Source organism: Scyliorhinus canicula, chromosome 1, assembly GCF_902713615.1.
Source record: "Scyliorhinus canicula chromosome 1, sScyCan1.1, whole genome shotgun sequence".
Taxonomy (NCBI): domain Eukaryota; kingdom Metazoa; phylum Chordata; class Chondrichthyes; order Carcharhiniformes; family Scyliorhinidae; genus Scyliorhinus; species Scyliorhinus canicula.
The window spans coordinates 194,351,345-194,376,517 of record NC_052146.1 but is presented as its reverse complement, the minus strand read 5'-3'; the positions used below and the strand labels follow the sequence as shown (position 1 = coordinate 194,376,517).

The 25,173-nt window shown below is 50.7% G+C and overlaps 1 protein-coding gene across 16 annotated transcripts in view; it reads left to right on the top strand.

Moving 5' to 3' along the window:
* syne1b (spectrin repeat containing, nuclear envelope 1b) overlaps nt 1-25,173 on the top strand; it is a 667,652-nt gene that overhangs the window by 447,613 nt on the left and 194,866 nt on the right. For 12 of the 16 annotated variants that reach the window (XM_038805568.1, XM_038805603.1, XM_038805651.1 and 9 more), the window contains 9 exons: nt 440-574; nt 2,431-2,555; nt 6,286-6,448; nt 7,245-7,385; nt 7,473-7,628; nt 8,058-8,264; nt 12,993-13,094; nt 22,605-22,724; nt 23,899-24,099. In XM_038805568.1, the coding sequence (XP_038661496.1) occupies nt 440-574; nt 2,431-2,555; nt 6,286-6,448; nt 7,245-7,385; nt 7,473-7,628; nt 8,058-8,264; nt 12,993-13,094; nt 22,605-22,724; nt 23,899-24,099 (1,350 nt within the window). The remainder of the gene's footprint in view (nt 1-439; nt 575-2,430; nt 2,556-6,285; nt 6,449-7,244; nt 7,386-7,472; nt 7,629-8,057; nt 8,265-12,992; nt 13,095-22,604; nt 22,725-23,898; nt 24,100-25,173) is intronic. The other 4 variants (XM_038805543.1, XM_038805642.1, XM_038805600.1 and 1 more) reach the window with 1 other exon arrangement.

Below are 25,173 nucleotides of genomic sequence, written 5' to 3'. Positions count from 1 at the left end.
TCTTTGGAATTCGCTACGACAGTGATCAGTGGAGGCATCGTCGTTGAGTATATCCAATACAGAGGTGGATAAAATTTTGGATACTGAGGGAAATATAGATCCTTCCCTCATATCTCTGAAGGTAATTAATAGAATGATTCTGTCACTGAACCTTCCCGCAGATCGGAGTCCAAATCCTACTGTGGAAGATAGAGCATTTGAATTAAGTTTTAATTTAAAAATCTGGAAATTAAAAAACAAATCTAAGTGACAAATCAAGGAGTTGGGGTCAAACTTGGGGCAATGAGAATGGGTTATATCCACTGGCCCTTCGAGGTGCCTCTTCACGAATAAATTTAAAATGAAAATTTGTACCATGAGAAAAAGAGTTGGGTGGGAATTGTCGGAATTGATGATATCCCACCAAATAAGCCTGTGTTTTGTTTTCTCTCCGTTAAAGCATGGTGTGGTGCAGGAGAAGGAGGACACGGAATTAGATTCCACATTCCACTCGAGTCCGAGTGTCCAGGAATGGCTGGTACAGGCCCGGGCAACTCGCTATCAACACCAACAGAACAGTTTACAGCGGCAGAAGGCAAGTGGGCCATCGGCCAATTTCTTATTCGAAAACTCTCATCACTGGTGTTAGTCTTTATCCATACAGTAAAGGCCAGCGTTTGATTTTCCTTACAACAGAGAAGGATCAGCAAAGACTCAATAGAGGCTTTCAAGATTAGGAAAGGCAGACAGCACCCCTCTCCACCCCAAAATTTTACCACCCCTTCGGTCCCACCCACCAGGCCTCCAAAATTAGTCTTCTCGCCCCCGCCCCAGTTTAGCAATCTAGGCTGCCCGGTCCCATCTGCCCATCTGCCTTAAAGAAATCTGACTTAACTTGCTCCAGCATTCATCTTCTCTTCTTCCTGTGTCTGTCTGCAATCCCAGCAGTGCCCATTGTTGAACTCTGGCACTGCCGAGAATACAAGGGATTGCCCGGCAGCTCCCGCAGTCTGGGCCTTCTCCCTCTGAGGGCTGCAGGTACTACTTGCCCCTAGTCTAGCCCACCCCACAGTGTGGTGTGGCAGCTGGGTGGGCTTTTTTCACGTGCATCAGCTGCGCAATTGCCTTTCCTTATGGGGATGGAGGGCTGGTGCATTCAGACGGGGTGCTCCCTGGTCAGGCTAACGTGGGACACAATGGCTGTGTGCGCAACTAAGGTTCAGCTATAACTTTTAGAAGATGAAGATGGACGAGCTTACAACTATCATGATCTCAGGATAACTTCAGTTTCTTTACACCAAGGAAGTCTTTTTTAAAACTGTAGTCACTGCTGTAATGTAGGAAACTATGCATCCAATGTTTACATAGCAAGGTCCCACAAACGGCAGTGTGATGATGACCAGGTAGCCTGTTGTTTGAGTAATTAATATTGGCTGGTTCACGGGGGGGGTAACTTGTCTTCAAAGGCAGGTGTGCACAAGCAGCTCACCATGCTTAAAGAACGTCACTGTGTAATTGACCTGTTAGCGAGGAGAAACAAGTCTTTCCTGTCTCTGCCCCTCATAGTTTTGTACAAATTTTAGTCGCTTAGAGTGACCCACTGTCACCTTCTCATAATGATGCCTGTCATCTTGCGAGTGTTGACCACATCCTGAGAACACGTCTCAAAGAAGATGGTGGAATAATAAGCAGAAGGAAAGATGCGCTGGAGACGTGGCATTGGTTAAGACACAGAGCGCTCCTCAAAGTCAGTTGGGAAGGAGCACAGACCGTTCCTTCCAGCAGGGATCTGGTAAGAAGTGTAAACCTGACCAATATCCTCTTGTTGCTTAAAAAGAAAACTGAAGACTGAGTATCTTCAACCATTTGTCTATTCCATGGCGAGGTTGTTTGTTGTGAGCATCGCACTCTTGTTCAATATCGGAATGAGTTCAGGTATTGCAGAAAGCAGTGACTCCAGCAAAAAAACAGGTCAAAATGCTCAAAGCATTCAGTAGTTCAGTCAGCACGAAGGGATGAGTGAATGGGGGCCGGATTTTCCGCTCCTGTTTTCGTTGGTCGGGACCAGTGACTGGAGCGGAAAATTGCACGAGATGTCCAAATCGTGTTTCGCGCCGGCATAAAAAGGTGACGCGATCCCCCCCCCCCCCCCCGCTCAAGAGGGAGAGGGTCATGCCCAAGCACTGCCTTCTGAGGGAGGGGTTCCATATAGACTTTTGTGTGCTGCGCGGTCATTAGAAATGGAGCCCCGATCTTTAAAAACCAAGTTGCAGGCGGAGGGAACCGTCACTGGTCCGGCAGCTTTTCAAAGCCGCTTTTCCCGCCCACTATCTCGCCCAATGATTCGACTGAAGTGGGCATAGAGCCAACCCTAACGTTAACCTGGCTGTTTGCTTCATGGATGGTGAGGATTATGTTTCACAGACCGTTTGTTTTCTGAATCTATTTCAGGAGTTGGAGCAGCAGCTTGCAGAGCAGAAGAACCTCCTGCGGTTGGTTGCCAGTAGTGGAGAGAAGATTATGACCCAACAAAGCAGCATGGAGGCTGTCAGCGAGGAGCAGAGGTCACAGGCCAAGTGAGTAGCTGGCCTTCTAGTTCAAAGAAAGGGAGCCTCTTCCCAGTGACAGGGGTGCCTTGACTTTTCCAACCCTGTCAGACTCAGTTTTGTCTGTTTCAGTAAATCCTCTGTAATAACTCCAACCCTCTGTTACGCCATCAGTTTGAGGCTGAAGTTTAGAGGCTTGCTTCAAATGGGAACCTGTTGAAATCTGCATTTTAGTCACTAACATCAACATTGGGCACGATTCTCCAGCCTCGTTGCTCTCTCGCTTGAATGAAACGAGACCGGTAAAAACGTTGGAGAGGCCGAAAACGAGAACTGCGCCAGGCGTCAGTTTGTGCTGAAACTGGCTCGCTCCCGTCAGTGAAATCGGAATCTTGCCATATCGTGACAATAAACCAATTCTCACTTCTTAATCCCTAATTTCCATACAATTAACGGGAGCGGCCCCAAATCCAAAGGCCTCCCGTGATTCAGCGGCCTCCGCAGCAAGTGCTCACACTGGCACCGATTAGTACTCCTTTTTTAAAAAAGTGAACTGACGGAAGGGCTTCTGTGGGGAGCTGAGGAGGTGAGTAGCCATCTTTGCTCACAGGCAAAGAGCCCGGGGTCACTGGGCTTGCCACCGCAGTGCTCGACTAGGGCGGGTAAGGGGACCCTCGGCTGGGGGTGGGGGACCCTCCGCAGTGGTGGGCAGCCATGGGAGGATGGGGGAGGCACTGTGGGAGCAACGGGGGGGTGGGCAACTACACACACTACCACCACACCAACCCCTGGATCGTGTGTACCCATTCCGGGGGCAACCCTTGCCCCTGCCCATCTTCCCCACCGACCACCCCCATTGACTACCAAGGCCTCTAGCCGTGTGGCTGAAGTCTATTGCTAATAGGAAATTGGCAATAGGAGATGGGCAGCACGGTAGCATTGTGGATAGCATAATCGCTTCACAGCTCCAGGGTCCCAGGTTCAATTCCGGCTTGGGTCACTGTCTGTGCGGAGTCTGCACATCCTCCCTGTGTGTGCGTGGGTTTCCTCCGGGTGCTCCGGTTTCCTCCCACAGTCCGAAGATGTGCAGGTTAGGTGGATTGGCCATGATAAATTGCCCTTAGTGTCCAAAATTGCCCTTAGTGTTGGGTGGGGTTACTGGGTTATGGGGATAGGGTGGAGGTGTTAACCTTGGGTAGGGTGCTCTTTCCAGGAGCCGGTGCAGACTCGATGGGCCGAATGGCCTCCTTCTGCACTGTAAATTCTATGTAAAAAAAAAAAATTGTGGTTAAGTGAGCACTTCACACAACCCAAGTGAGTGGGTCTGCCATGTAGCATGTGAGAGTCATTGCCAAGCATCCCAATCAGACCGTGATACTTGGACATTTTGCCTGAACAGTGCGGTAGGCAACACCATATACACAGCAGCCAACATCTGAACACCTAGAGGATGGGACACAGCTTTGGCGACATGTCCATGGCCGGAGGATGGGTGAATGCCACGGGGATGGGGGGATGCCTGGAGAGGTGGGTCAAGGGTTTGGAGGTCAGCCCGCATTGCTGAAGAAGGTTTCAGAGGCATCATACTGGCTGTACACAAGGGTGTTTATTGTGTGCAACAAATCCCCACCCCCGGTGCCCTCAGAGATCCTCGATGTGCTTTGCCTTCCCAGCTCCATCACTACGTCTAGGTGTGTCCCCATGATGCACATCAGCTGCTTACCACGCCCCGTTACCATCAATGCCCCTGGCAGGCATCTTCTAGGGGCTCTGGGCCGGAGGGCCCCGGCTCACTTGTCGGTGCCACATGCACAGCGTACCACCCTGTTCCCTGTGCTGACTTCGAGACACGGCCTCATCAGAGGGGTGGAACTCAGGGCAGCTGGTAGCCACCATCCCCACTCCATGGGATAGGTACAGGTTTACACCTCCTCCCGGTCAGTTCCCATCGGGCCCTGGGGTTCACCTTGGGACGGAGAGGCAACTGGTTCGAGCCCCGGCTGCCCCTGCATTATCTGGTTCTGCCAATCCTGGCAGTTCCCCGTGTTCTGCATCATCATGTCAATGCCCTCGGCGATGCTCCTCAGTGACTGGGACATGTTGTGCAGCACCTCAGCAAAGCCTGCCTGTGACTGGAACAAGCTCCATAGCGTCTTGGCCACTCAAATCTGAGAGCGGAACATGTCGCTCATTAAGGTCAGCCTGGTACTGGGTGACATCCCCCAACGAGGAGGACAATCTCTCAAGACCATCAGCCATGCCTGTCACCCTATGCGAGGCGCCTTGGATACCTTAATTCATTGTGCCGACGCTGTGCACCAGGCTCTCCACTGCGGTCGCTGCCCGAGGTAGGCCTCGGTGCCACGTATTGCCAACAACATCTTTTGTGCCTGTAGCCTCTGGGACTGCTACAATTGGTTATGGACCTGCTGGAATATTGCTAACATCTGAATCTTATGGCCGCATCCTGACGTTTCCATCAGCTCTTCCACAGGCTCAGCATCAGGCTGGGACCCAGCTGGTTCTGGGATCTAGCAGACCTCTGACTGCTGTCTTACCTGGGGGTTCCTGCCTCCACCTGAAGTACATCAGCAGCTGTGCAGTGCTCACCAGATTGTGCCCCAGGAACCTGACCACTAATATTTCCCACCAAAGTGCGTTTCTTTACGCCAATGGAGGGTGGGGTGATATCTGTGATGCCTCGATTGTCGCATCCTCAGAGCTCTTCTCCTGGGAGACTGGAGAGGGGGCCACCGAGATGGGCCGGCGCTGTCGGCTGGAGGAACTGCAGGAGAATGGTCATATGGTCAGTGCTGCCCGGTGTAGATTGTTGACCTGTTTCCCACAAACAGCAGATGACTGACCAGATTATCTGTTTTAGCAATGTTAATTGAGGGATAAATATCTCTTGGAGATAGGCCTTGGATCCACAATCTTCTGGCTCAGAAGTGAGTGCTACCGATTGTGCCATGGCTAAATATTGGGATATAAGCCTTTAATTCTAGGCCTGATACTGGGAAGAATGACGGATATTTTGGTTCTGGCTCCTTGATCTTCGTGGCTATTGGATGGAGCTGCTGGTCTGCAGTTCGGCATCGTAAAGTGGTCTCTTGTATTTCATTTACTAAATTTACCACTATATTTACGTTCAATGAATCCAGCTGGTGGTTTGTGAAAACGACCTCAGAAAATAGGAGGGTGAATATTCTTGGGGGGGTGGGGGGAACTGGAAAATTCCAGTCAATGGCTAAGCTTGTCATTTGGAATTCAGTCCTGGCCCCTGCAGTCTGTTCAGTGTGTCATGGTGGATCAGAGTCTGCTGCAGAGTTACTTGATTTCGCAGTAACGAGCATACCCCAATTGACCTCAGTGTCCCGCTGATAGGAACAGCAATGTAAGTTCTGGATTCTTGCCCCTGAGGGTTAGGGTTACCTCGCCTACCTCCTCCTCTTCTCCCCCGTGAAACTCCAATCTCAGGCATGATTCAGCTCGATGGCAATGCCCATTGTTTGGCAGAGTAACCCGCTGGCATGCACTTGACCAGCACCACACAGCAGCTACTTGGGGAAGGTAACCGGTGTATGTGGGGCAGCCCCCCAGAAAAGAGCTTACACCATGGGGATCACAGAGAAGAGATTGGGCAAGTAAAGATAATGACCAGGTGTATTTCTGCTCAAATAACTTTTCTGGCTTGTTAGTAGTTGGGTAGGCCGTGTACTAACTTGTAAAGTTTTGTGTTTTGCTTTTTGTGTTCTGTCAGTGAGACTGCCCGGCCTGAAACCTTACCCCAAGAGCTTGGTTTCGAAGGGGAGAAACTATTTGCCTTGCAGCAGCTGAGAATCAAGTGGCAGAATCTCCAGAAAGAGATCAGCACCAAGCAAAAGATGTTCCAAAATACGCTGGAGCAAAACCAGGAGCAACAGGTAACCTGCTGCAGCATACCGCCCCCGTCCCGCAGTGTGCAGATCTCCAAATGAATGAAGTGACTTTAATGCTGTGCAGCACCTTTGCTACCAGGCATTTTGGAAGTGTGGTCGCTGTTGTAATGTAGGAAATGTGGCAGCCAATTTCCCCACAGCAAGCTCCCACAAGTGAGGTGACAATGACCTTTAGTGGTTGTGGGAGAAGTGTTGGCCAGTGTATTGGGGAGAATGCTCCTGCCACAGTACATTTCATGTCCACCGGAGCATGGGTCGCGCATTCATATCTTCCCCCCGAAGGACAGTGCCTCTGGCAGTGTGGCATACACTCAGTGCTGCGCTAAATTATCATCCTGAGCTATATTCTCCAGTCTCCAGAGTGGGGTTTGAACCTGATTTAGGCTCGAGTACTATTAACTCACACATGCATGCCTAAAAAGGGCAGCACGGTAGCATGTTGGTTAGCATAAATGCTTCACAGCTCCAGGGTCCCAGGTTCGATTCCCGGCTGGCAGGCAGATGGGTTTTTACAATAATCGACAATGGTTTTGTGGTCAGAATTGGACTTTTAATTCCAGATTTTTAATTGAATTCAAATTTTGCCATCTGCCATGGTGGGATACATTGCCCTGGGTCTCTGGATTACTAGGCCAGTGACAATACTACTACTCCACCGCCTACCCGAAACAGCACATTAACCAAGTTGTTAATTGCACCCACTAATAGACAGATTGCCCTTTGTATGAATGCAGTATGTGCCTAATAATCATTTTTTAAATGATTCTCTCCCCATTGTTAGCAGGTTTATGGTCTGTCCAGTGGAGTGTCAAGTGGTATGGCTTTATTTAAAGGGGAAGCTCAGACATTGGACAAGTCAGTGCAGACGGTCAAATCCCTGCTGACTGGTCTGGGCCAGGCTTTTGGAAATCTTTCCCCTCAGGTACAATGAGCATTTTCTTTCTCAGTCCTGATAAAGTTTTTGATTGAAGCAATGGGGCAATCAGACTCACTTTCCATTTCTGTGAAGGGTAAAGATGCCCAGGAACAAAGCCTTCCCCTGGAGCAGAAGCTGTATGATGCCACCACAGTCACCTCCCACTGGCTGGATGGTGTTGAAGATCACTTATTTGCCAGCGGCGATTTCCTCCCAGAAAAGGTTGAAGCACACTTATACCACGAAGAGGTAAGATGCCATTGCCGTCATCCATATTTTATTACCTTAACTTGGAATCAATAACACCTCACAATGCGTTATTAAGTGTCGATTTGTAGATTGTAGTGGAGGGACTGGACCTGTGTTTGCATCCAGGTTGTTGGATGCTAGAGTGCAGGCATGAGGGAGAGGTGAGGAGTGAAGACCAAAGAATTGTGGAATTCTTCCCCAGTGAGAAGTGGAGGCAGGTCCACTGAGTGTTTTTACGGCAGAGACAGATACATTCTTGACAAACAAGGGAGTCAAAGGGTATCGGGGCAGAAAAGTGGATTTGAGGCCACAGTCAGATTAGCCATGGTCTTACTGAATGAATAGACTCAAGGACGGCCGAATGGCCTACTGATGCTCTTACTTCATACGTTTCATGCCAGCTGCTCTTCTTTTTCTTTTGTTGCTCAGGCTCTTGCAAAAGATATCGACGAAGTGATTGAAGAAGTAAAGGAGAAGAAGGGTGCCTTCTTCCATATCCTCCCCGAGCCCAAGAACCAGGAAGTGATTGAGGAAACCCTGAGCTGCCTGCAGGAAAGACTGCATGTGCTGGGGTTAACAGTGAAGCAACAGTGTGAGCGAATCAAAGATCACCTGCAGCAGCTGATGGAATACCAAGTAAGCGGTGCTCTGTATTCAAGATCCTTTTGGTTTTACTTAACGACACCGGAGGATTATCGTGGAGCCTGGTGAACGCTCCCGCTGCTTGCAGTGTCCCAGCGGATGTACCTTCCCCACTCCCAAATTTCAAAAGCACATCGTATTCCATTTGCGAGTGCACATCGACACGACACCAAGTAATGCTCAAAACCGGTGGGATGGGGGCAGCACGGTGGCGCAGTGGTTAGCACTGCTGTCTCACGCTCCAAGGTCCCAGGTTTGATCCTGGCTCTGGGTCACTCTCCGTGTGGAGTTTGCAAATTCTCCCCCATGTGAAATGAAATGAAAATTGCTTATTGTCACGAGTAGGCTTCAAATGAAGTTACTGTGAAAAGCCCCTAGTCGCCACATTCCGGCGCCTGTTCGGGGAGGCTGTTACGGGAATCAAACCGTGCTGCTGGCTTGCCTTGGTCTGCTTTCAAAGCCAGCGATTTAGCCCTGTGAATGTCTGTGTGGTTTTCGCCCCCACAACCCAAAGTTGTGCAGGGTAGGTGGATTGAACACGCTAAATTGCCCCTTAATTGGAAAAAATAAATTGGAGACTCTAAATTTATGAAAACAATTTTTAAAATGTTTTTTTAAACTAATAGGATTGTTTTTAGATAGCACTTACGTAAATGGGAATTTTAAATTGAATAGCAAAATGCAAGGCAACTTAGAGCAATTTAAGAAGTGGAATTGACTGGGGCAGTGGAGTTTTCCTGCAGTGCAGCTAAACTAAATAAAACGCAGGGACTGTGAGAGGGAGTGACTGCAGTCTGATCGGTTTGAATAGGTAGTCCTGATTGTACCATTGTCATAGGACTTTACAATCAAAGGTGAATAGGAAGATTTTTAAATGTATAGAGAATTCATATATTATATTTCTATAATATGTGCTTTAAAGGAATTAAATTTTGTGCTACATTCATACTTATCTGCCAAACGTTAATTACGCTTATCAGTTTATCAGAAGAACCCCTCAGAAAGACCAAGTGGTTCAACATGCAGCTGAATATGGAAAAGTATCAAAGAACTTCTCTACCACTCAGGCTGGACAATCTGCTCTGGTATATCTGTATTATTTACAGCATGCTGTAGATAATTGAGACCAGTAGATAAATGGGACAACAAAGGTCCATGTTGGGCATTGCAGGAGAGGCAAGAAGATTGCCTTTTACTGCAGTGTGGATAGTTATGCCAAGGTGCGGAAACAGCAGTCGGAGATTGGAGCTCGTTGTTTACATACAACATTTGTTAGTGACATTTGAACTGTACTGGGTTGCTTCAGTGGAGTTAGTGTCAGGTATAGAAAGTAAGTTTAAGTTTTCCCCTATGTTTAAGAACTGCTTAACTGATAATTGTAAAGCTCTTGGGCGGGATTCTCTGTTTCTGAGACTAAGTGTCGACGCCGGTGCAGAATTCAGGGACTTCCACAACAACAAAACCGGCGGTGCACCTGGACCAATTCAGCTACTATTAAGGGACTAGCACTGATGCCATGTGGAACACAATCGATTTCAATGAGAAGTGGTGCCGGATTTGTCGGTTTTGAAATTGACATTCAGGAGGCTAACAAGTTGCAACCGCATGTACACACTTCACTCCCCACATACATCATCCCAGCCAACAAGATGGCAGCAAGACACGTGGCCCCACGTTTTGCGGATGCAGAGCTTGAGACCCTCCTGGACATCGTGGGGGAGAGGCGGATGGTCCTGCACCCTGGCCTGGGAAGGAGGCTGCTGGCTGCTGTCATTCGCCATGCCTGAGCGCAGGTGGCAGAGGCTGTGAGAGCCGTGGGCAACACCATCCAGACCTGCCAGCCGTGCCAAAAAACTGCATAATCTCCTCAGAGCGGTCAGGGTGAGTAGGCACACCTGCACCTTCCGCTCCTTCCCATCCAGAGGGCACTTGCCAGCACCCATACCGGCCGCCATGGCTGGGTTCCCTAGCCATTGAGGCTACCAGCCACAGCCCCCCCCCTCGGCTGTTGGACTGTTTAACACTGTAGTTTTCTGTTCCCCCGCTGGGCAGAGACGAGGACCATGGATGTGGGTGGAGTTCGGCCACGAGCGAAGAAGTGAGACCCCACTTAGTTGTGGTTCCCCATGAAATATGTGTCCATAATCCCACACCATGTTCACCCCACACCACCCTCGCACCACCCTCACCCTCACACCACTGCATCCTTACCCCATTGTGTGCGCCGCCTGGGCATATAGGGCCTCCGTGACAGCACACACGCACCGAAGTCTGTGAGATCCCGAACAGGTCCCCACTTGGCGCCTGAAAGTACCCCGTCGCACAAAAGTCCAGGGCAATCATCACCTTGATGGCCATGGGAGCAGGTGTCCTCCCCCATACCCTTGTGGTGCCAGGTGTGACATGATCTGGCAGATGTGTCACACTGACTCACTGCTCAGCCGGAGTCATCGTCGGCATCCCCATCCGTCAGGTCCTCTCTGGGTACAGCTGAGGTCTCATGTGGCACCTCCTTGGCATCTCCTCCTCGGCCTGTTGGCGGCTGGCTCTCCATCCTGGGCAGCTGCCACCTGTCCCTCTGCGGCACGCTCAGCTGCTGTAGCTTCCTTCTCCTCCTCGAGCAGCGTCAGCTCGCATAGCCGCAGGGTATTCCCCAGGGCTGCGACGACTATCCGGAAGGTCACCATTGCTGGCTGAATTACAATATCCATTGTCTGCAGGGAGTGAAAGGCCGACATGTTAGCATAGTGCGTACACCGGGCTACTTGGTGGCCCCGGTTGGCACTACGGGTTCCTCGCATGCCCCTGGCCCCATCGGTGGCCTACACCATGGGGGCCTCTGGCACTGGCGCCTGTCCCTGATTTGATTTGATTTGATTTATTGTCACATGTGCCGAAGTACTGTGAAAAATATTTTTCTGCGGCCAAGGGAACCTACACAGTACGTACATAGTAGACAAAAAAGAACAATCGACAGCGTATATTGACAAATGGTACATCGACAAACAGTGATTGGTTACAGAGCAGAACAAGGGGCTAAACAAAGCAAATACATTAGCAAGAGCACATAGGGCATTGTGAATAGCGTCTTACAGGGAACAGATGCCAGGGGTACCGTCAGCTGGCAGTGCCCTTGCCAGGGATACACTCCACGGCCCCCGCCCGGCGCTCCCATCGGGGCTACAGTGGGCGTTCCCCTGGGTGGCCGCCTGACGCCCCAACGGATAGCGTGGGGTTATGGGGGAAGGTGGCGTGGGGGGCACCCGTATGGCTGGTGTCACTCCGCAGAACCAGGGACCAAGGTGGGTGGTCAGTGGGGTGCGCAGCAACAGGGGTGCCTTGCAAGCCACAGCAATGCAGTCCATGCCTGGTCACTGCCCCAGTCCCGTGGGGGGATCACCCCACTACTCAGCCTGTTTCCCATCACCCCCCCCCCCCCCCCCCCCCCCCCACCTCCCCCAGTCCTGGCAGGGCCTCCCCTAACCCCAGCCAGCTAGGCCAGTGTCCAGCCCGGCAGTCCGCAGTCGCTCCTCTCTGTGTCCTATCTCTTCTCTCTCCCTTGTCAGCCATTGACTGGTTTCACCATTTTTAAAAGCACAAGTGGACCGCGCCATCGGGAACTCAGCCCATCGGAGACGGAGGATCGCGGAGGCCCTGGAGACTACTGGGTCAGGCCCGCTAGTGAATTGCAAACAGTGTTTACTGTACGTGTATTCCAGTATGCATTTGATGCCGCTGTCGAGGTGACGGAGAATTACGATTTGGCGTCCAATCAGCACCCGCCATGATCTTGGCGTCAGAACCAATTCTCCACCCAAACGTGTTTCGCGATTTTCGCGTCAGTCAACGGAGAATCCCATCCCTTTTCTTTGATTTTAATGTGGTCAATTCTGTGTTTAAATTAAAGCTTTTTTTAACATGAAAGATAACCATTGGTGAGAGTCAGCACTCCTGGGGTGAAGTATCCTTTCGTCACAGTCTTAGAAATTAAAAAAAATTGTTTGGGGTTTCGTCCGGTATCCTATCAAATGTTGGAGTCTGTTTTGGTATCCTAACAATAGAAAGGAGAAAAGAACTTGCATTTATATAGCACCTCTCATAACTTCAAGACTTCTTAAAGTACTTTAGTGCCATTGAGGCATTTCTTAAAGTGTAGCCACAGTTATAGGAAATGCAGCAGCCAATTTGTGTAGAGCAAGATCCCAGAAATAAATGAATATGTTATCTGTCTTAGTGATGTAGGCTCAGAAAAATATATTGGCCAAGACACTGGAGAGTGCTTCCCAGATCTTTGAATAGAGACATCTGGGGCGGGATTCTCCGCCCCGCCGCACCAGTTTTCTGTTGCGGCACACCCCTGCCAACAGCGAGTTTCTCTGTCCTGCCAGCCGGCCAATGGGATTTCCTATTGTAGGCAGTGCCACGCCGCCGGCACAATGGAGAATCCCGGCAGCAGAGAATCCAGCCCCAGATGTTTTCCACTACCTGAGGGAAAGACTGTGCCTCTTGACAGTGCAGCACTCCCTCTACACTCTGTCTAAATTAGTCTAAATGATGTGCTCGAGACTCAGTGCCTGGAAGGTACTTATAGTTTAGTTTGTGGGTCAGTTTGATATACAGTACAATACCTGACTTGTATTCATTACCTGTCTCCTATTCAAAACTTTTGTGGAAGTGGAAGTTTGGTTTTATCAAAATCTCATTGCTGTTCTTTGCTTGTAGACTGAGTTAAAGCTGCTGATCACCTCCCTGGCTGATAGTAAATACATCGTCCTACAAAAACTGGCCGAGGCTTTGGAACACACTGTCACAGAACAACTGCAGGTAAAAATAATTCCTGTTTGAATGAAGCTGCCATTTCAGTAGTTCTCAGTTGTAAGGGGTAGGATGGAATTCCAAGACGGATATTGGAGGCAAGGGAAGCAACTTCTAATGATGATAGCTTTTGTCCCTTCAAAGAGTTGGGGAACTTCTGATCTTCCATTCATAGAACATAGAACATTACAGCGCAGTACAGGCCCTTCAGCCCTCTATGTTGCGCCGTCCTGTGAAACCCCTCTAAAGTCCCTCTACACTATTCCCTTATCGTCCATATGCCTATCCAATGACCATTTGAATACGTTTAGTGTTGGCGAGTCCACTACTGTTGTAGGCAGGGCATTCCACGCCCTTACTACTCTCTGAGTAAAGAATCTACCTCTGACATCTGTCCTATATCTATCTCCCCTCAATTTAAAGCTATGTCCCCTCGTGCTGGACATCACCATCCGAGGAAAAAGGCTCTCAATGTCCACCCTATCTAATCCTCTGATCATCTTGTATGCCTCAATTAAGTCACCTCTTAACCTTCTTCTCTCTAATGAAAGCAGCCTCAAGTCCTTCAGCCTTTCCTCATAAGATCCTCCCTCCATACCAGGCAACATCCTTGTAAATCTCTTCTGTACCCTTTCCAATGCTTCCACATCCTTCCTATAATGTGGCGACGAGAACTGCACACAATACTCCAAATGCGGCCCAATGGTGTCCAAGATGCTTGTTTTGGTGCCAGCACTTCTACTGGAGCTGTTTATTCCAATCCCATACCCATTTATCCTATTTATATCCTTTTTTCCCCAAATATTGATTTCTCTTTTAAACGATGTTGCAATCAGTGCCTTACGAGCCCTTTGTCGAACCCTATGCCTGAAAACATTTCTTCCTCAATTTCCACCTTCAGTATTCCAGTGATGATGTACAAGATTCACCACCCAATGACAAGCATTCTTTCACTCTTTACCCTCTCAAATCCCTTCATTCGACTTTGTATAACCCCCCCCTGAAGAAATTTGCTGTCCCAGAACTAAGTTCCACGGAGGGGGCGGGAAGTCGAAGGGACTCCGCCAAATCGTGTTATGTTCTGATCATTTGGACGGCACAGTGACAGAGTGTTTGGCACTGCTGCCCCGCTCAGAACCAGGGACTGGGTTTGTTTTCAGCCTTCGTTGTCTGTGTGGAGTTTGCACGTTCTCCCATATATGTATGGATTTCCTCCCACAGTCCAAAGGTGTGTCGATTAGGTGGATTTGCCATGATCGAGGCGGGGGCAGATCAGGGGGGGTGGGACTGGGTAGAGTGCTCGTTCAGAGGGTTGGTGCAGATTCGATGGGCTGAATGGCCTCCTTCTGCCATGTAGGGATTCTTCTATGAATTCGATGGATTGATTAATCATGCAGCCAGGAGGATAATGGCAAATCTCATGGCGGGTCGAGCAGGATGTCAGCAGCCCCACTCATGTCCAGGCACCATATTTAAAAGTCACCTGGATATGTAGCCCTTCCCTGCCATCCTACTTTACAATGTGGCCCTTCCACAGACCCCCACCCTTGAAATTCGCCTCCTGAACCCACACCCCACTTTCCTTAGTATTTTCCACCCTCCCCCTTCCTTCCTGTGTTCCAATCTCTCTCCCCTGCTTTTCTCAGTTCATGTGCCACCTCCTCTGCAATATGTTGCAAGTGCCCAGGAGCAGAACAGTGCAAATAGCGAAGGTAACGTCTGGTGGCAGATAAGTGAAGGGGATCTCCCATTCTGGGTGAAAACCATGTTTTCTGATCGGGTAACAGAAACGGTCTGGGGTGGAAGATTTCATCGGAGCGCAGGATTCCGGTCTGCAGCGGCGTTGCTCAGCATTCATGACATACAAATGTCGATCCTGACATTCACCAGTGGGGAAAAGTGACCAGCTGTGGAAGTGCTATGGGGAAGTTTGCGACTTGTTTCCCTGCCGCAGGACTATTGATTGTTATGGCACGGCAGGTGGTAAATGCTCAGCAAAGGGACACTTGAAACAGCTGCCAGAACAGTTTTGCAATTTGTGTATTATGAGGAGGTTTTCTGAAAATCAGGAAGTAGTTTCTCAGACCAATTGATTTTATATTAAAGTTAAACATTTATTAAAATATATAAATAGAAGAAGGTTACACTTAAAATACAAGAACAGACTTCCGGTTGCGGCTATGACCAGCTAAGTCGCACATTTGGCAGCTCCTGCGACAAAGGTGTTTAAGGGCCGATTGGAGGGCCCCGACGGTACTGTAAAGACGAATCCCGGTGGGGGAAGGCTCCCTGAGGAGAGTGAGACCAACTTTATGGTCGGTACTCGGAGTGGGGCGACAAAAAAAGCAGCAGCAGCTCCCCGAAAAAAGCGGGGGAAGAGGACCAAAATGGCGGCCGGTGGCGCGCTAGAAGATTGGAGAAAATGGGCGGAGGAGCAGCAGGCCGCTCTCCTCCGGTGTTTTACGGAGCTGAAAGTGGAACTCTTAGAGTCCATGAACGCGACGACCACAAGGCTGATGGGGGCCCAGGCGACCCAAGAGGCGTCGATAAGAGAGCTGCAGCAGGAGATGGCGGTGAGGGAGGAGGAAGCCACGGTCCTCGTGGGAAAGGTGGAGGTGCACGAGAGACTCCACCTGAAATGGCAGAGCCGCTTTGAGGAGCTGGACACTCGAATGAGGCGGAAGAACTTGAGGATCCTGGGCCTAGCAGAAGGCCTGGAGGGGCCTGATCTCCCGAAATATGTAGCGGAGATGCTGAGCTCCCTGATGGGAGAGGGGGCCGGTCCATCGCCCCTGGAGCTGGAAGAAGCATATCGGGTCATGGCTAGGCGGCCTAGGGCGAACGAGCCCCCGAGGGCGGTGCTGGTGCGATTCCAGCGTTTCTGTGATCGGGAGAAAGTGCTGAGGTGGGCCAAGAGGGAGAAAAGCAGCAAATGGGAGAATTCGACGGTGCGGATATATCAGGACTGGAGTGCGGAGGTGGCAAAGCGGCGGGCCCGGTTTAACCGGACGAAGGCGGTGCTGCACGCAAAGAGGATCAAGTTCGGAATGCTGCAGCCAGCGCGTTTGTGGGTCACCTACAAGGACCAGCACCATTACTTTGAGACCCCAGAGGAGGCATGGACTTTTGTTCGGGAGGAAAAGCTGGACCTGAACTAGAACTTGGGAACGCCGGCGGTCGAGGCCGCCCGAGTACCCTTGACTGATCAAGTGGCCCATGTGTTTCTTAGGCCAGGTCGGAACTTGGTTAAAGTTGATGGATCGTTTGGTTTCTTTGAAACTTGTGTTATGGGGGGTTTCTTTGTTCCTTTTTGTGTGTCTCTTCCCGTTGCCAACTTCCCTTAATTATTGTTGTTGTAGGGGGGGCTTTTTTTTTACTGCTTTTTGATCTGTTCTTTAAGGGTTATGGTTACTGTTCTGTTCGATGGAGGGTGATGGTTAAATACGTTATTATTGGGTAGTTATTTAGTTATGCAGGCATAGTTATGTATTTATGTATTTATTTGAGATTTGTTATTTATATTGTTATATTGTTAAGTTGGGGAGGCGGGACGGGGGGGGGTGCAAGTTGGTTATGCGTGTTTTCTTTTTCTCTTTTTTCTTCCTCTCGTTTTAAGGGGGCTTTTTTATGGGCTTGGATGGGGACGGGGGTGGAATTGAAGATGGCGGGGTAGGGTGTGGCCGGGCGAAAGCGCGGGCTTTCCCCTGTTTCCCGCGCGCGGGACGGAGGAAGGGGGAGGAGAGAAGAGTGGGGTGTGGCCAGCAATGGCGGCTTTTCCCGCGCTGAAGCGGGGTCAGAGAGGGATGGCAAGGGGGGGGGGAGGCCCCTCCCCCCCCACATCGGGAGGAGTCGGAGTGTGGCAGGGGCAGCCGGGTCAGCGAAAACCAGCTGACTCTCGGGAGTACGATGGTGGATACACCGCGGCTAGGAGGGGTCCTAGCCAGGGGGGGAGGGGGGTTAGGGGGGGATACCGGGTTGCTGCTGGAAAGGCCGAGGACGGGAAGGGAAGAACGGGAGGAGAGAGGGGGAGGGGCCATCGCCATGGGGAACGGGTCAGAAGGGGAGGGTCGACCCGGGGCGAACAGGGGACAGGACATGGCTAACAGACAGGGGAAAGGGACGGGTCGCTCCGCGACCCGGTTGATTACTTGGAACGTGAGGGGGCTGAATGGGCCGGTCAAGAGATCAAGGGTTTTTTCACACCTAAAGGGACTGCAGGCGGATGTGGCAATGTTGCAGGAGACTCACTTGAGAGTAGTAGACCAGGTACGCCTGAGAAGGGGGTGGGTGGGACAGGTGTTCCACTCAGGCTTGGACGCAAAGAACCGGGGGGTGGCGATTTTGGTGGGAAAGAGGGTGTCGTTCGTGGCGGCGCAGGTGGTAGCAGATAAGGAGGGTAGGTACGTGATGGTAAAGGGTAGGCTGCAGGGAGAGAATGTGGTGCTGGTGAATGTGTATGCCCCGAATTGGGATGACGCGGGTTTTATGAGGCGCCTGTTGGGCCTCATTCCGGGTCTGGAGGCAGGGGGCCTGATCATGGGGGGGGACGTCAATACAGTGCTCGACCCTGGGCTGGACAGATCGAGTTCCAGGACGAATAGGAGGCCGGCAGCGGCAGAGGTGCTAAGGGGGTTCATGGAGCAGATGGGGGGGGGGTAGACCCTTGGAGATTTGGCAGGCCAAGGGCGAGGGAGTATTCTTTTTTCTCCCACGTCCACAGGGTGTACTCCAGAATAGACTTTTTTGTACTGAGCAGGGGGCTGATTTCGAGAGTGCAGGACACGGAGTACTCGGCCATTGCGATTTCGGACCATGCACCACACTGGGTAGAGGTAGAACTGGGGGAAGCACGGGACCAGCGCCCGTTGTGGCGCCTGGATGTGGGGCTGCTGGCGGACGATGAGGTGTGCGGAAGGGTCCGGAAGGGCATTGAGAGATATCTGGGCACGAACGACACGGGCGAGGTGAAGGTGGGGGTAGTCTGGGAGGCCCTGAAAGCAGTGATCAGAGGAGAGCTGATCTCCATAAGGGCACACAGAGAAAGGAAGGAGAGGCAGGAGAGGGAGAGACTGGTGGGGGAACTTATAGAAGTGGACAGGAGATATGCGGAGACACCAGAGGAGGGGCTGTTGAGGGAGCGGCGCAGTTTACAGGCCCAGTTTGACCTACTGACCACTAGGAAGGCGGAGACGCAATGGAGAAGGGCACAGGGCGTGGTCTATGAGTACGGGGAAAAGGCGAGCAGGATGCTGGCACACCAGCTGCGCAAGCGAGATGCAGCCAGAGAGATTGGGGGAGTGAGAGAGAAGGGAGGGAACGTAGTGCAGAAGGGGCAAGAGGTGAACGGGGTCTTCAGGGATTTCTACAGGGAATTGTACCGGTCTGAACCGCCCAGGAGGAGGGGGGGAATGGAGAACTTCCTCGATAGATTGAGGTTCCCAAAGGTCCAGGAGGAACGGGTGGAGGGGCTGGGGGCGCCGATAGAGCTGCAGGAGCTAGTTAAAGGGATAGGCCAGATGCAGGCGGGGAAGGCGCCGGGGCCGGATGGGTTCCCGGTGGAATTTTATAAGAAGTATGTGGACTTGGTGGGTCCAGTGCTGGTGCGAGCCTTCAATGAGGCGCGAGAGGGGGGGGTTCTGCCCCCGACAATGTCACAGGCCCTGATCTCCTTGATCCTGAAGCGGGACAAAGACCCTGTACAGTGCGGGTCCTACAGGCCTATCTCCCTCTTGAATGTAGATGCCAAACTGTTGGCAAAGGTCCTGGCAACCAGAATAGAGGATTGTGTGCCAGGGGTAATCCATGAGGACCAGACGGGGTTCGTAAAGGGACGACAACTTAACACAAATGTCCGGAGACTGTTGAATGTGATTATGATGCCAGCAGTGGAGGGGGAGGCTGAGATAGTGGTAGCACTGGATGCGGAGAAGGCATTCGATAGGGTGGAGTGGGAATACCTGTGGGAGACGCTGGAACGGTTTGGGTTTGGGGAGGGATTTATCAAGTGGGTGAAGCTGCTGTATTCGGCCCCGATGGCGAGTGTGGTTACAAACGGGAGGAGGTCAGAGTATTTTGGGCTCCATCGAGGTACCAGGCAGGGATGCCCCCTATCCCCCTTACTATTTGCATTAGCGATCGAACCGTTGGCGATGGCACTGAGGGGTTCAGGGGGGTGGAGAGGACTGACAAGGGGAGGGGAGGAACATCGGGTATCACTCTATGCGGATGATTTGTTGTTGTATGTGGCAGACCCGGAAGGGGGAATGCCGGAGGTAATGGAAATACTAGCGGAGTTTGGGGACTTTTCGGGATATAAATTAAATGTGGGTAAAAGTGAGGTCTTTGTGATACACCCGGGAGATCAGGGGGAGGGAATTGGGCGGCTCCCCTTTAAGAGAGCAGTAAAGAGCTTCAGGTACTTGGGGGTGCAGGTGGCAAGGAACTGGGGGACCCTCCACAAGCTGAACTTTTCAAGGCTGGTGGAGCAGATGGAGGAGGAGTTCAAGAGGTGGGACATGGTACCGCTGTCGCTAGCAGGGAGGGTGCAGTCAGTCAAAATGACGGTCCTCCCGAGGTTCTTGTTTCTGTTCCAGTGCTTGCCCATCTTTCTCCCCAGGGCCTTCTTCAAGAAGGTAACTAGCAGCATTATGGGCTATGTGTGGGCACATGGCACCCCTAGAGTGAGAAGGATTTTCTTGGAACGGAGCAGGGACAGTGGAGGATTAGCGCTACCCAATCTTTCCGGATACTACTGGGCGGCGAACGCATCGATGGTGCGCAAGTGGGTGATGGAGGGGGGAGGGGGCAGCTTGGAAACGTATGGAAAGGGCGTCCTGCGGCAATACAAGCCTGGGGGCGCTAGTAACGGCACCATGGCCGCTCCCCCCCACAAGGTATACCACGAGTCCGGTAGTGGCGGCCACCCTTAAAATCTGGGGGCAGTGGAGGCGACACAGGGGGGAAGTGGGGGGTCTGATGGCGGCGCCACTGAGAGGGAACCACAGATTTGTCCCGGGGAACGCTGGCGGGGGATTCCAGAGCTGGCACAGGGCGGGCATCAGGCAACTGAGGGACATGTTCATAGAGGGGAGGTTTGCGAGCCTGGGAGAGCTGGAGGAGAAATTTGAGCTCCCCCCGGGGAACACGTTTAGATACCTGCAGGTGAAGGCATTTGCCAGACGACAGGTGGAAGGATTTCCCTTGCTTCCCGATAGAGGGGTGAGTGATAGGGTGCTGTCAGGGGTCTGGGTCGGAGAAGGGAAGGTCTCGGACATCTACAAAATAATGCAGGAGGTGGAGGAGGTATCGATAGAGGAGCTGAAAGACAAGTGGGAAGCGGAGCTGGGAGAGCAGATAGAAGATGGGACATGGGCGGATGCCTTAGAGAGGGTCAATTCGTCGTCGTCGTGCGCAAGGTTGGGCCTCATCCAATTTAAGGTGCTGCACAGAGCCCATATGACGGGGACTAGGATGAGTCGGTTCTTCGGGGGTGAGGACAGGTGTGTTAGGTGTTCGGGAAGCCCTGCGAACCATGTACATATGTTCTGGATGTGCCCAGCACTGGAAGAGTTCTGGGAGGGGGTGGCGGGGACGGTATCGAGAGTGGTGGGAACCAGGGTCAAACCAGGGTGGGGGCTAGCGATTTTTGGGGTTGGGGTGGAGCCAGGAGTACAGGAGGCAGGGGAGGCCGGAATATTGGCCTTTGCGTCCTTGGTAGCTCGGAGAAGGATCTTGATTCAGTGGAGGGACACAAGGCCACCAAGTGTTAACACCTGGTTAAACGACATGGCAAGCTTCATCCAATTGGAAAGAATCAAATTCGCCCTGAGAGGGTCGGTACAGGGGGTTCTTCCGGCGGTGGCAGCCCTTCCTTGACTTTCTGGATCGGAGATAGGAACTGGAGGCCGAAACAGCAGCAACCCGGGGAGAAAGGGGGGGGGGGGGAAGGGAGGGGGGGGATAGCAACGAAGGGAGCACGTCAGCGGAGGGTCGCGGGCAATGACTGCCCGAGGCCATCAGTAGAAAGGGAAAAACGGTTTGGTTGCTAGACTGGTAGCGCGGTGGGGGGGGGGGGGGGGGGGGGGGGAGGGGGGGGGGGGGGGGGGTGCGCGCGGGGGAGGGCGTGGGGAGGATTTTCCAGGGGGATTTGTTGTGTATAATTTAAAATGTAGTAGGGGTAAATGTTTGTATCGAAAAATTTCAATAAAAATTATTTAAAAAAAAAAAAAAAATACAAGAACACCTTGTTACAGTTAACAGTACTTTTTAACCATTTCTGAACAGATCCCGTACCAGCCTCCCCGGACAGGCGCCGGAATGTGGCGACTAGGGGCTTTTCACAGTAACTTCATTGAAGCCTACTCGTGACAATAAGCGATTTTCATTTTTTTTTTTCATTTTCAGATCTTGGCTTAAATACCTCAGAGCTAGACTTCCTTTTCATGGCAACAGCCCTTATAGATTCTCTAATATCTAATATTCCAGTAACTTTATCAATCAATGCTATTTCAGGTCTGTGTTCATCCACACTCTGTCTACTTTGAGATCTCTTATTTACGTTCCTCTGGCTCAATCTGTACATCACCATATCAAACCACTGGCCTTTGCATCCTTCTTATTGATGTATGACCTTTGCAGTCCTTTTGTCTCTAATCCAATTAAACCAGCCACACCTCCACAAGCTTGTTTTCCAGTGTATGAGAATGTAACGGTGATATTAAAAAAGACAAAATATTAAAGCTCTTGTTTTGCTGACCTTCTCTCTCCAGATTTTCCAATTTTGCCTGCCACGATTCTGGCTGGTGGTGGGGCTGGAAGAGTCTGCCTAAAGTATTGTGTTGTAGAACAACCCTAAGCACTCCCTGCTGCCTGAGATTAACGTTCCCTTTAAACTGCACGGCTGCCTAAAATGTACTGTACAGCACAGTAAACTCTGCAGGAAACTAGTCATGTTTATTCCTCAATTTCATAGGCATTTGATAATGTGCAAGGGGTTACGTTGTTGCCCAAGAATGAGTGACTGTATTCTGGGTCAAAATATCATTCAAATCCTTGTTTTCCAGAAGCACTGATTAGGAAGAAAATTGTTACGGGATAGTTTGACAGGAGTATAGAACCTGACAGCACAGAAAGAGGCTGTCCGGCCCATCATATACATACCGGCTCTTTGAAACAGCTTTCCAGTTGGTTACACTCTTTTCATTTCTCCCTTTCAGATATATATTCAATTCTTTTTTTTTGGAAGTTACTGTCAAATTTGCTTTCAAACAATGTTTTCTGATCAAAAGAATATATGTATGATGAGTACATGGAATCATAACTTAAGTGCCCAAACAATCACATTAATCATCAATAGAGCTGATCAAAGGTACACTGAGGTCCAACCATTAAAGATTGGACCAATTTCCGCTCACTATCTGTGGATGACGTAAAAGAGCGCCATAATCTTCTCACTGCCCCTAGCCTGAGATGGTGGAGTTATTGTAAATGTGTATTAAGATTTGTCATTTTTGTTCACAGGCGATTTTGCAGGCAGAAGATGATCTGAGGGAATTCGAGACGCGAATTGGTCACTTAAAGGAGAGGGGAGATGATCTGCAGCCAGACCAGGCTATTCTGCTGGATCTTTCTAAAGCCCAGGTGGGGAGTCAATCACTGTTGCAATTTCTCAGGGCAAGATCACTGCCAAGATCAGCTCAGCCATTGACTGAAACATCCTTTTGACTGTGTTAGTTGTATATGTAATGGCTTAATGGATTGGTTGGTTTTGTGTGTGAGTTGGTGGATATGCGTGGTGTATGCATGTTGTTGTTTCTCTTCCCACACCTAGTGGTGCCCGAGACAGACTTTCATCTGTTTCCATAGGGAGTAATTTCCAGAACAGGTCACTAGTCTGTCACTAGAGGCTCATACCTTGAAGGTGCCACTCCACATGAAGCCTGGCTGACCAAGAGTCTCTCCCGCTCTTACCATCAGCCATTGGCATGTTTGGAAGGATTTGCAGGTTGATCCACTCGAGCTGTTTGACTGTGTTATGAATGTATCTTCCTTGACCATCAAGTCTTAGGGTGGGACTCAAACCCAGAGCTTCTGGCTCAGAGACAGAGACGCTACCCACTAAGCCACAAGACCTCCTCCTGTGGTGTTTGTGACTGTGGTAAAACTTTAATACTGATGCAGAATTTGGCTTTTGAAACAGCCAACAGGGATTAAAAGTATATCCATGGCTGTTAATATCAGTATTGTGTGTGGAAGCTCTTGGGTACTATGTGCGACTCTACCTGAATGAACTGATAACACAAGATCAGTTCCTTGCAGGATAGAATTTTTTTTTCTCATAGAATTTACAGTGCAGAAGGAGGCCATTCGGCCCATCGAGTCTGCACCGGCTCTTGGAAAGAGCACCCTACCCAGGTCCACACCTCCACCCTATCCCCATAACCCAGTAAGCCCACCCAACACTAAGGGCAATTTTGGACACTAAAGGCAATTTAGCATGGCCAATCCACCTAACCTGCAAATCTTTGGATTGTGGGAGGAAACCGGAGCACAGGAGGAAACCCACGCACACACGGGGAGGATGTGCAAACTCCACACAGACAGTGACTCAAGCCGGGAATCGAACCTGCAACCCTGGAGCTGTGAAGCAATTGTGCTAACCACAATGCTACCATGCTGCCCTAGTATCTCTGTGGCATTCTGGGCAAATAGCACCGCGCGGGCCATGCGAGGAGGAGTGAATGTCAGACACCAGCAGTCGGAACAGAGCCATTGGCTATCCTTACAATGTTGCCAATTTTTCATCCCCATAAAGGATATGTACGAAGAGCTAACAATGATTGTTGGCTCCAGCCGCAGCTCCTTAAACCAGAGCCTGGCATTGAGGAGCCAGTATGAACAAGCTCTACAGGATCTGGCTGACCTGACTGACACGGGCCAAGAGAAGATGTCGCTGGACAAAAGGATCCTGGTCACCTCCAGGGAAGATGTCAAAAACCTTCTGGATAAGCACAAGGTGAGCAAGCTGTTACCTGTATCCCACAGACTGAGGGTCGGGGGGACACTTGGGGGGCACAGGCCAGTGTTCTGTTCGACCCACCACTACTAACAGAGTCTTCAGCTGACTTGATCCGACCGTCTGGTTCTCCCTCCCTAAACCTCTGTGCCTTGCTTGTGAGCATGATCCCAACTTTCCTGTTGCTTGCCAGCTTGACTCAGCATCTCACCCTCATGCCCACATGCTTGGCCTACAGCGGTGAAGCCCAACGCAAACTGGAGGAGCAGTGCCTCATCTTCTCCTCTTCAACATTGAGTTCAATAACTTTAGGCTGTGACCTTCCTCCTCCATCTTGAACGCATTATATTCAAAGCTTTAAATTTTTTTAGTCTCAATGCAAAAAACCACTCCCCCCATCGGGCATTGTCACTGTTCTTTTTTAAAAAAATATTTTTTTATCCTCCTCCTTTTTCACATTTTATCCCAAATTTACACCCACCAACAAAACAATAATCAGCAACAAATATGTCAATCCCAATAACAACGATCCCATTCTCCCACCAACCCCCAAACATTAGCCCGCATGTTTACATAAACAAATGACAAAAAGGAATCCGGGATTACCCATAGTCACCCTTAATTTACACAGCCCCCCTCCCCCCAACCCTCCCACCCCTCCCCCCCCCCCCCCCAATTAATGTTCGATGTTATCCAGTTCTTGAAAGTGCATAATGAATACCGCCCATGAATTGTAGAACCTCTCCGTCCTTCCCCTCAGTTCAAACCTAACCTTCTCAAGGTTCAAGTATTCTAACAGGTCCCCCCGCCACGCCAGGGCACAGGGTGGAGAGGCCGCTCTCCATCCCAGCAGGATCCGCCTTCGGGCGATCAACGAGGCAAAGGCTATAATATCTGCCTCCGCACCCGTTTCCAACCCTGGCTGGTCCAAAACCCCGAATATGGCCTCCAGGGGACCCGGGTCCAGTTCCACGTGCACCACCTTGGAAATTACCCTAAAAACCTCCTTCCTGTAATCCTCCAGCTTTGGACAGGACCAAAACATATGAACGTGATTAGCGGGACCCCCCCCCC